The sequence below is a fragment of the Cricetulus griseus genome, chromosome 2 (assembly GCF_003668045.3).
Source record: "Cricetulus griseus strain 17A/GY chromosome 2, alternate assembly CriGri-PICRH-1.0, whole genome shotgun sequence".
NCBI lineage: Eukaryota > Metazoa > Chordata > Mammalia > Rodentia > Cricetidae > Cricetulus > Cricetulus griseus.
Genome location: NC_048595.1, coordinates 267,364,020 through 267,376,340, shown reverse-complemented (window position 1 = coordinate 267,376,340; position 12,321 = coordinate 267,364,020). Strand labels below are relative to the sequence as shown.

The window sequence follows — 12,321 nt, the reverse complement described above, 5'->3', positions numbered from 1 at the left end:
CTGCTATGGCCCTCTAATCTAAATCTCTTGAATGATACAAACCACCAAAAGAGATTCCCCAGGTGAGTCAGAAGAAAGGGGTCTGTGATGGACAGTTTCAAGTTACTTAAGGAACAATCCTTAGGAGCCCAGGGGCACCACAGGGCTCTGCAGCCCCCAAGTGAGAAACGTGAGCAGGCCTAGGAGCTGGACTTGGATTGTGCTGGCAGCAGCAGGCAGCAGAGTGGCAATCAATTAGGAGGAACTGTGTAGAGGCACAGAAGCAGCCCACGCTGCAGCTTCTAGGAAGTAGCTCACCAGGAGGAAGGAAAAAGAGGCTTGCTGAGGAAGACAGCAAATCACAAAGTTCAGAATTCCTGCTGGGAGGATACAAGAACAAATCCTTTCTGATTTATATTCTAAATTGGGCTGTGTGAAGTGTCCCTTTGTATTTGTGCATGGAGATCTCACGAGTGAAACTGTATCCTTACCCCAAGAGCTAGCATGATAAAAAGGTTTTGTCTATTGCTTTGAAATGTTCCTGAACACAGAAAAATATACTTCTAACCACACACACCGCCTTTTTATCATCAGTGCTAATCAAGGAAATGAAAGACCTAAGATGAATAATGGAACTGTATTCACGGGAGTCTTGAATAGAACATAGGATGTTGTACTGATGATAGATAAGGCACCAGGGGTGTGCAGGAAGCTGCCTACAAAGCTAGCACACGATGTGCAAAAGTGCCCACTGAGTGAGTTTCACAGAACATTCCTACCAGTTAACACACAGAGCCTGGGCTCTGCTGGAAGCAAGTAGGCTCACAAACCCTATCTACAGTGCTGCTTCCATCCCCTGCTCCAGGCTGGTGGGGAGAGGAGGACCTGCTGCCCCATCACTGCTCTGCTACACAGCATCTGGTACCTCTGACACTGCTCCCTGCATGCTTCCTTCTCCCATAGTTCCTCCTCCTTTCCCAGTACCTTTCATATTGGTATCCTTTTGAAGGGACCAGACCCTCACTCAGTCCCCCTGCTTTAGCAGCCATACTGGCTGCAGAAAAGACCCAGCAAGATGTAGGCCCCTGACTCAACAGCATGTGCTGAGGGCCCCCTCCTCCCCGACCTTGCCCTAATTACTGGGAAGAAACTGCCAGTTACCCTCCATGTGGTAAGGAACCAATCAGAAGTTAGCTGGCGGGCTTTGGATGTGCATTACTGATTTTAGTGGAATGCAGTAGGTAGCAATGGCCCTGGGACGGTCTCCAGGCATAGCAACCTTTCTGCAGCTGCAGCTGACCAATCAACTCAAAATAGCTTTTGCCATCCCAGAGGTGCACCAATCCTGAGACTTACTATGCAACCAGCAGACCCTGCAGGCACCCCTTTGCTCTACCCCAATATGTGTCCTACCCAACTGCTGCTCTGGGTTCCTCCTATTCCACCCACTGTGTCAGATGGATGGAGGACTCGAATTAACTTGTAAATTTAATAGACTTTACTTTTGCATTGGATCTGGTCTCTTGGTGGTTTTGGGGTTCAGAGTCCGGGAACAATACTGTGTGACCATCCTTTTCATCCTTACACACTACTGGAGTTTCAACTGTGGCCATGCCAGCCTGAATGTCCCTGCAGCACTGTGAGCACTTGGCAGGTAGATGACCCACATGTGTCCTACACAGGTCCTTTCAAGTCTTGTTGCTGTGCAGGCTGCTCTCCTTTGGAACCACTTCCTAGGTACTGCCTTCCAGGGTGGTCTTAGGTGGTCCTCCCCTGGGCTTCCTTAAAACCTAACATTTCCCCCTACTCCCCACACACATTAAATCGCCAAACATGTTTGATTACCTTTCCATTTCCCCTAGTAAACTCCATGTTTTCTTGTAGCTTCATCGTGACCAACTGCCAGATAAAGGCACAGTGCCTAAGAAGGGTCTGTGAAAGAAAGATCTGTTTCAGCCATCCTCTCTCTACCATCCATTCACTCACTTGAAGGAGGGCATGGAGTATGGGGTGATTCTCGATTTACAGTTCCATATGATTTACAGCACGACGTGTCTGCATTACTACCACTGTCATTAGCATCCTTGGAGGGTGTGACTTTGGGGTCTCATTTGAATTAAAGCCAGGAAGATGGGCTTGCAAGAAACACAAATGCGGCTGAGAATCACGAAGAAAACCTTGCTTTGTTTCTCTTAAAGCCAGGCAGCACTTTTCCTGCTGTGATTACAAAACACGACAAAAATAATCTCTAAAGACCAGATCCTGCAAGAACAATTCTACAGAGAAACCAGAGCAAACGTTTGTTTTGTTTGCAGTCTGTTCTGAGTGGGCAAGACCAGGAGAACAGGGAGATGGTCTAATAGAAAGGAATGGCCTTGTGTTTCCAGGTGTCTAGCGATAAGTGTATTTCACAGTCCATCACCTGTCACGGCTGTTCTCATTCAGTCAAACATTTTTTGTGCATCTGTTCAGGGCTCTGAGCATACAGAAATGGGCAAAACTGCATCCCACTGGGAAGAAAGAAATGTGAAAATGTAAAGTCAGCTCACAGTGAGAGAAGAAACAACAAAAGCTGGACGGGGGAGGAAGGGCTAGGAAGGGCTCTGTGGAACACAAAGGTGTGTCTGATACACTGACAAAGGGAGTGAAGGCGTGGCATGTGTTTATAAGCAAAGCAAGGTGGCCAGTACTCGAACAGACAAGAGGGAGAGTGTGGGAAATGAAGCAGAGAGAGGACCAGAGATAGGATGTGGGGGCCTGTGCACACTACTCAAGGCCAGACAGCTAGCAGATGGACACAAATAAAAGATAGGCTATTGGCTAAGAAGTCACAGTATCTTATAAAACAATGGTAAAGTTATTTTCTCTTCACCAGTGAGTTCAGAAAGTGTTGCCTTATCCGTGGGCACCAAACCTGGCTAGGAAGACAGCTTGCTACAGGATCAAAGATAACATTAATTGCTACCTATGCAGCCCAACACGAGCTCTCCATCCTATGGGACAATATATTTACAAGAGGCTGCAGTCTACCCATGTCATCCCAGGGACAGAGCCTACAAGATAGCTCGTGTTCTTCCAACTAATAAAAGAACATATTTAAGGCAGTCTAGCTGTTGAAGTCAGCTCCCCGCTGCCCTCACACCTCCCATATTAACTCAGCTCTCAGCCTTGCAGCTGGGAAAATCCAGTGGCTGTGGAGGACACAGTGGTCATGGAAGGGCCACCGCTCTTCAGGAAGAGCTTGACTGAAGGAAGGAGAGACGGGGAGCAGGGAGCAGGATGAGGGACAGGGAACCAGAGGGACAGGACTAAAGGCGGACAGACCCTCTGCACCCCATTTCTCAGCTCGCCCTCCTCTCACAAACCCAACACTGGGCCTAACCTGGGGTTCTAGGATCCAGAAGGTGACAGAGAAAGGAAGTAGTAAGGCCCATGGAGAAAAAGAAAAAAACAAAAACAAAAACAAGTTTTCAAAAAGGCTGTTTGTATTTTTAAGTAAAGTGCTTGGAAAATGAAAACATATAATAATAAAATGGATTTGTTTTCTTGACAGGATTTTTGGTAAAAGAATGAAAGAATGCTCAGTTGACCCGCACATCCCTCTGAGGTTATCCTGATTCCTGGGCTCCACCCTACTCTGCCCAGCAGAGGACCGGCTATCACACTGTCTATTCTCAAGATCTGCCCTTGTGATATGGTGGTGTGCTGATGTGACATGTGGCAAAGGTCACTTCTAGAATAAGGACTGAAGGCTACTGTGGAGGCTTTACTGCCACGGGGAGAAGCAATGCTTGGCTGGGACGGCTCTGCAGGCAGGTCCTGGTGTGAGGCCAGTGGAACAAAGTCTAAGAGGGTGGCTGACAACAGGATGTACACACGTGAGCAAGTGTGACTCCTTGGGCAAGTGTACATGCTTAAAACACACAAGGCCCTGGGTTCGAAGCCCAGTGCTGCCAAAATAAATAAAGGACTGATCTCTGGCTTTAAGGCCCTGACATTCTGGAGTGGCTTGTTTACAGCAATGGACAAGTGGAACTAGCTATAATCTAAGTCTACTAAGTTTTATAAGAAGAAAAAAATACTGATGAGTAAGTTTTCTTGGCACAGCTATGCACATTATTCTTCAGGAACAAATGACAAATTTGAAGATAACCTCAAGAAATAATAGTCTGACGACCAGGAAGCTGCTGTAGGTCGTGGCTGCTCAAAATCAGATGCATTCAATAAACCCACCAGGAGTTTTTCTTTAAAACCATTAAATTTTTCCTCTTGCAGGATCAGGCTAGGACCACCTGCCCCTTAGGAGCCAATGCTACAAGCTCCACTAAAACCTCCTCTTCCTCCAGCGTGGTGTCTGACAGTTGAGAGTCGTGGGCTGCTCTTGTTAAGATCGCCAGTGCTGGTCAAGTCTGGAAACGCTCTCCTCCTAACTCCATCAGCCAACAGCGCAGAGCGCAGCCTGCCGCATTCAAGTCTGGAAATGCTTTCTGCAAACTACATCAGACAGCAGCACAGACGCGCAGTCTGCCGCGCTTCCTTCGGCCTCCATCCACCTCTGTATTTTCCTTCCTTACTGGTTTCTCCTCCTTTGCTGCCTTTTCCTTGCCCAACTGACAAGCAGAAGATAGTCTTAGTTACTTTTCTATTGCCCTGGCAAAACACCATGACTAAGGCAACATAAATGAAACTGCTTAATTTGGGGCTCACAGTTCCAGAGGGTTGGAGCTCATGACCATCATAGAAGGGAGCATGGTGGCAGGCAGGTGCTGGAGCAGTGGCTGGGACAACAAGCATAAGGCAGAGGCAGACAGAGAGTTAAGTGGGAATGCTGTGGCCTCTGGAAACCTCAAAGCCCATCCGAAGGGATACAACTCCTCCAACAATGCCACAGCCCCTAATCCTTCCCACAGGTCCACTAACTGTGGGGACCAAGCTTTCCAAATATATGAGTCTATGAGGCCCATCCTCATCCAAACCACTAGAGGGCTTGAATCATCTTCCTTAGGGCTCAGTCCTGACCCTACTCCATGCCTTACAATGTTCCCTACAGTGTGGTTGTGTCTTGTCCCTGCATTTAAACAACACAATGAAGATTCCCACATTTAAACTCTAATTCAGATGCCTCCTGTGAGTGTAAGATTCAAAGCACTCACAATATATATATCCACTTTATGACAGTTGATAATGTTCCAAAACAATATACTGAACATTATGCTCCTACCGAACACATTCCACCCAACCTACTGCCAACACCTAATGAATGGTACCAGCTATTCAGATGTGGAATCAAAGAGTCATCTTTGAATGCCCCTTTCCCTCACTGTCCCAATGTCCAGTCTCTACTCTCATGCATGCAGTCCTCTCTATTACCAAGCCCACTAATATAGATGTCTCTCCGTTTCCACATCAGCACCATTAATGTGTTCTCCACAAAATGGAAAAGGACTTCCTTTAATCAGAACCATGCTACTCTCTGGTTATAAGACTTCAAAGTGACCCCTACTACACTTGGCGTAAATGTGAAATCTGAACTATAATACCCTGCTTCGTCCATCATCTAGTTCCCCTCCCTTATTGGACCCAGTCTTACCGCAGGCTGGGGCAAGTCCTTTACTTCAAGAGTCTTTGCTTTAACATTCTAAGCTGCCTGACCCCAGTTTTCATATGGTTGAGTCCTTCTCAGCCCTACGTTTTCCATTTCAATGACGTCTAGAGTGGAATGACCCCACAACCATTCTTGATTACAGTCCCTCTTTCCTGTATTCGGGGCCTCCTCCTTCGTGCACTGTGGGTGTTTCTTTTCTTTCTCTTTCATACCTCATAAAGGCGAGACATACTTCCCGAGCTCACTGCTTTCTTCCATCCATTGTCGAGAGCACTGCTTGACATGTGGTAAATTATTAGTGGGAAAACAACTGACAGGATGGATGAACGGCTCTCCTCCATCCTACCCCACTGGTCAACGCTGGCAGATTCTCCTAAAAGCCAGACCCAGTGGTGTGTCTGTAACTCCAGCACTGGGATGGGCTTGGGGAGGCAGACAAGTGGATCCATAGGACACACTGGCCAGCTAGCCTAGCTGAATCGATGAGCTGCTGGTTCAGTGGGAAACCCTGCCTCCAGACTAGAGTAGAAAGTGACCGATGAAGACGCACACAGTGTCAGCTTCTGGGCTCCACCCACAGACACATGCACACATCCACAGAAACAGGAACATATATATACATCACACACACACACACACACACACACACACACACAATGGTTCTGTCTTTGTAGTGTGTGGTCAGTAATGATCTTACTTCCCAAACCAGAGGCTACATGAAGGTAAAAGTACTGAAAGGTTTATCATTTATTATAGAAGTAGCAATTAATATTCTAGGTATCAACCCACAAAAATTAACTTCTGATGGAGAAAATATACTGGGTGCCTTATATTCTCAAGAAGGCCCCAGAGAAAGGACATTCCTTCTCACCGGGCATCAGTGGTAAGTTGCAGCTTCCAGATAACACATAGCCCCCTACTCCATTTAATTAACCCTCCCCCCACCTCTTAAGTTGGCCTGAACATTTTCCAAGTCATAGCCATGTGCCCCTGAGAAACGAGGTACCCCGCTTTTGTCAAGACCTTATCTGTCTTCCTGGCCTTGAGAGATACGCATGCCCGGTATCTTTGCTATTGTCAGGAAATTGCTAATTGTATCTCTGTGGATATATAAACTGAAAACCTCATGGAATCTAGATGAATTTTTAAGAACTTTTAAAGAGAACTTTTAGAAGAGCTGATAGATGGAGAAATTTTAGAGAGAACTTAAGGGGGAGAACTCTTTTTGAAGAGTAAAAAGACATGAGAGAATTGTGTGCATGAACTGATTCACTGGCCCTCTGATCCTTTTTAGTCAGCCATATCCGCCTGCTATAAAAGTCTCTGCCTGAACCCTCAATCTAAAAGGTTGGGAAAAATATTCCAAGGAAATGGAACAAGGAAGCAAGCAGGTGCTGCTATGGTAACATACTAGACTTCACACCAAGACTAATCAGAAAAGAGAAAGGACAAATCATTCTGATCAAGGGAACAGTTGACCAAGAAAGCACTACAATCCTAAACACACCTGCACAGGACCCTGGCACTCCTACTTACATACAAAAAGCATTGTACTGGAACTAAAGACACAGACTAAACTCCAGGGCAGCATACCACTGGAACTAAAGACATAGATCAACTCCAGGGCAGCATGCAGACACAGACTGACTCCAATTCAGCAGCATTAGGTGATTTCAAAAGCCCACTTTTTCCAATAGACAGGTCATCTGGACAAAAATAAACATTGGAATAGAATTATTATCATACATCAAGGGACCTAATAGATATCCATGGAATATCCCATCCAAACATCAAAGGATATACACTCTATTCAGCATAAAACCAAAGCAGGTCAATTCCTGGGACGCAAAACAATTCTTAAATTTAGAAAAAGTTCTGTGCATCCTATCCAACCACAATACAGTAAAATTTACAATACTAGCAAAGTCCGAGTAAGTACACAAACTCAGTACGAAATAAACAACTAATTACTGAATGATGAATGGGTCAAAGAAGAAATCAACAACATTTCAATTTTCTATGAGTTTTCATTTTTTTTTTCCCAACTCTAAGAGTGAGATTTAGGTACCTGGCCACCAGGGGGCAAGGAGCTCTCTGGTTTCAGGACATAAACCAAATATCTAATTGACTCCTATTTTGACTTGTGTGCAAAGCTGCTAGTTGTCCCCCCACACCCAGTCCTGTTTATTTGACAATAAACAATAAAGTTTTAGCTGAGCACATATTTTCCCCCTAGGATTTATACTACATTTCAAACTTCCTTGCCACTAGGCCATAACCCAAAACCTGCCTGCAGATGTAGTATAATGTATGCCTCTTCCTAGTACACAGCCATAGATGGTGTGGGCTGAAGAATGCATGTAATGTGGCCAAACCCCAGAAGCCATGAGACCATGAGTCATTCCAGGAATGGAAGCTTTTGTGGCTAGGTCCCCTGTGTACCCCAGGACCTTCAAGCCATGAACATTTAAAATTACGTACCCTGATGTTCAGAGATGCATCAGAGATGAAAATCAGTTTGGTTTTTTGTTTTGTTTTGTTTGTTTGAGAAAGGATGACGCCTGGCCTCAAACTCAAGAACTGAGATCACATCCAGACTTATCTCATTCTTAAAAAGCAATTATTAAAATGGCTAGGAACAAATATCCCTGGTAGGTCATGCCACTGATGCTGTCTACTGTGCTACAGAGTAAAGGTGCAATGGCACTGTTTTCCAAGACAGTGAGGTGGAGCTTGAAGTGTACCTGCCTCAGCATCAGCAGAGTTCCCCAGCAGCAGCCTTCACACTCCTCAGGGAAACATTATACCCTCAGAAGTGGTTTACCATATATAACAGATAACTCAGTAATACATACAGATACCTGAAATACTAAAAAAGTAAGAGTGAAGAAATAAACAGCAAGAACAACTGTCACTTATGGTGCTGAGTTTATGTTCAATTTGGTTTACAACAGTTGCAGCATCTAAGGTGAAATACATATTAGTGAACAATAAATAGACTAGCCATTCACAGTAAATCAGTAGCTGCCTGACTCATTAACAACTCAGCAAGGTAAGCCTCGAAAGCAAAATCCCCATAGTGCTGGGCCAACCAGCTATACCCCACATCTTGCAGGACAACAAATAGGTTTCTGTACCTGGCGGCCACCTCTAATCTAAGGCATCAGGCACAATTTGCTGCTTTCCTGGACCAATTTCAACCCAAACCACACTCATAATCTAAGACAGGACCATTTCCTCAGAACAAAGCTCAGAAAAACCCAGAGGAAGCTCAGCCCAGAACATTTCACCATGTAAATTTTATTTCTTATTTTCATCTTTTAATGTCATAAACTTTATCATAAATAAAAATATCACACACCAAATCTAACCAGTCCTGAATCCCACACAACTTAATGAATTTCTATAGTTAGAACAGTCATTTGGAGCAAAAGCAGTAGATTAACATTAATTTTACATTTTCAGTATTGAATTTTATATACTTATGCACCACGAAAACAAAACAAATAGAAATGTATGTCAGAATTAGGACTAGAAAAACAATCAGCTTTTTATCCTTTCAGAACGTGTGCCCACACTGTATTCAGTCCTGCCCCATGTCCTTGTATTTAGCCTTCTTAGTTCTCTTTTCTTCATGTCATACTGTACCCGCATGTCATTTGTTTACATATATAGATTTATTATGGACTAGATTCTGCATATGAAAGAACTTTTTTCTGTGATTATGAGAGTATATGACTATTTCTTTCTTACTATTAGACATTCTAAGTCCATCTACTTTCCTGCAAATGTTTTAACTTCATTTTCCCTTAGAGCACAGTAGAATTCCATTATGGCCTTTCATGATGTGCATTTTATACGGTTACCCAAGAGGGCTAGCTAAATTCTCAAGGCTATCTTTAGATTGACACATTATAGCTGCTCTCAGGCTGACACAAATTGATGCTGTGTTTTAGACATGGAGGAGAAGGTGTGTACAACTGCAGACCCAGGGCAGAGAATGTGCTTTTCCACCATAGGGAAACAAAGATCTTTTCATCCTTTTCCACTAAATCATAACACTGCTGATCTCAGAGGAAAGGAAGACGTGCACTCTACATTGGAGCATTACACCCTCAATCCAGAATGCTATTGCACCCCAGAAATCTGTTTATGCGGGACTATGTCACTGTACACAAAGAACAATGCAAATACAGAGGCAACAAACTGAGAACAATGCATAGCATTTCAGGTGAATGGCTTTTCCCAGTGAATCCAGAAACAGTGAGACCTGAGTGCTCCAAGAACACCACCCTTCACCCTTCTCTAAGCAATCTTCAAAAGTGTGGAGAGAGACAGAGAGAGAGAGAGACAGAGACAGAGAGACAGAGACAGAGAGACAGAGATGACATACCAAGGAACACATACATACTGGGGTCAGAGGACAACTTGTGGAAATTGGTTCTCTCCTTCTACCACGTGGGTTTCAGAGAGCAAACTCAGGCTGTCAGGCTTGGCAGCAAGCACCCTTGCTGGCTAAGCCATCTTGCCACAGTCCTTCCCTGTTTTTAACGAAAGCCCAATTTTAGGAACCCAGTGCTACAGAAAATATTAACAACAGTGCCACAGTCAGCTTACAAGGGCAAGGGTAGGCCCATGCTCCTGATTCTACATATGTTGTGAGCTTGGAGCAAAGGCTCATGGCATTAAACAGCTCATAATGTTCACAAATGTGTTCTCTCAGTCGCAGAACACCACGGTCGAATGCTTACAGCCCTTATTATTGTCCTATCCCAAGGAAGTCTCATAAAATATACGTTCTTGGGCTCTTCTATTAATCTTGTTTTTTATAAAATGTGAGAAAAGAGAGTCATATCTATATTCAGCTACTGGTCCATTTTCAGGTCTATGATTTTTCTCTTTCATTTTAGTCTGATGGGAAAAAAACAATCTCTCAGCTGGATGAACCACAATGAGACCGTGAGAAGCCAGAAAGTGTATTCTGGCTGCGCTCCATTTCTTTGTTATGCCCTGCTCAACCACAGCACACAATCCCATCTACAGATGCCATGGGCCACAAGAGTGGGGACTAGAGGCTTAGCTTCTTGAATTGACTGTGAAATTATGGAATCTCACAGCAATAAAAAGGCAGACACATGCTCTGAATGACAGGAGGTGGTAAACCATCACCGATTATAAATATATAAACAGTCAAACCTCATAAGCCCCCCTGTCTCCACCTGCAAGAGGACTGCTCCTAGCCCCTAGCAATAGCATCTTTCCCTGGACCAGGGCAGTAGCATCCTTAGGTTTTTTCAGACCTTTGTGTTTCAACTCTCAGACTTGACTATATTTCCTAGAGACACTGCCTACATACAGAATGCCTACATACATTCACACAGTCCCTGGCAGTGTTATAAATATGGTATCTATTGATAGACTAAACTTTCCTATTCTTTCATTGTGTTAGAAAGAAACGTATTACTGGCAATACATGTAGACAACTCACAAATCTGTTTCCTAAGATGGCATTGCTAACGTATCTTAGCTTCTTTTGGAAAGCCTTGGGCACATGGGGTCTAATCAATCAACCGGATGTGACTGTTTCACAGTAAAAAGCAGAGGAAATGGTAATCAACCAGGGATTTAATAAACCCACCCAAAACTAAAATTCTTACACAGACCTCAGATGAGAAGAGAGATGACAAGTTTTTTAGAGACTTGTTTCTCAGGTTGCTTTGAACAGTAGCTTAGACAATTCATAGAAAAAGTGTTTCTGACGCTCGGCTTTCCCAGAGCAGCCATCAGGATGGAGAAAAAACACACAGACACATGGAGAGAAAGGGGGTGTAGTCATGTGCTGTCTTGCCCTCCTCCCACCCCTCTCCTTGGTTTGGTCCTTTGGACTGCTGCACCTCCAGGAAGAAGGTACTTCTAGGATGTAGGAGGTCATGGGCACTATTAGTGGCTGCCAGCCCTGCAGGCTACTCCATGCTTCTGCATAGTGACATAGCTTACAGACAGCAGAAGAGAAGCAGCCCGGGGATGTCTGTTCAAATCACACAGGATATAAACTCAAGTCATGTGCAATTGAAAGGGCTAGTACCCAGAAAAACTGAAAATAAAATGAGTTTTTCCAAAATTGCTGCCTTTACTTATCATTTTACTCCACACCGCCAGGGTGCTTTTCATTCATGCACAAAGCCCTCCCTAGAGCCTGTGTCTGACGACGGGAAGCGGCTGTCGAGAACACTGCTGAGAACATCATCAAACCGTGAGCACACCTGTGTCCACCCACTCTCTGCTGTGTAAATGTAAACCAGACCCCTGCAAACAACAGGCCAGAAGCCACAGAGCTCCATGGCGTGGTGACATGATCAGCACAATGCTGTGACAGGTACAGAACACAAGCAGCAGCTGCATGTTCCCTCTGCAAGCCAGTGTGCTAGCTCCTTAAACGTTTACCACAGGGGATAGGAACAGCTCAGCGTCATTAGAACTTGTCCAGCATTCCTTAAGTTCTGGGTTCCCTAAAGCACAGCACAAAATGAAAAGAGGATGTTTTTTATTCACCACAAATCCCCTTCCCCCAAATAAAAAGCTCTAACTGTCTGAGAAGGCCATGCTTGGAGTCATGGAGCATCAGGGACAGGGGAATTCTCTGAGCTATGCAATGACACAGACACTGTGCAACCAAGAGCACCAACTCCTGGAAATCCCAGCCGCTCTGTCTCTGTTCACAGTTGAGGGAGTTATAC

General features: G+C 44.6%; 1 protein-coding gene across 2 annotated transcripts in view; it reads right to left on the bottom strand.

The window, feature by feature from the left end:
- The window catches only part of Prep (prolyl endopeptidase), a 96,847-nt gene that overhangs the window by 19,678 nt on the left and 64,848 nt on the right, over positions 1-12,321 (bottom strand). Inside the window, exon 11 of one of the 2 annotated variants that reach the window (XM_027401900.2) lies at positions 1,825-1,911. The exons of the other annotated variant lie outside the window; for it this stretch is intronic. Within the exon in view, the coding sequence (XP_027257701.1) occupies positions 1,825-1,911 (87 nt within the window). The remainder of the gene's footprint in view (positions 1-1,824; positions 1,912-12,321) is intronic. 2 annotated transcript variants of the gene reach the window in all.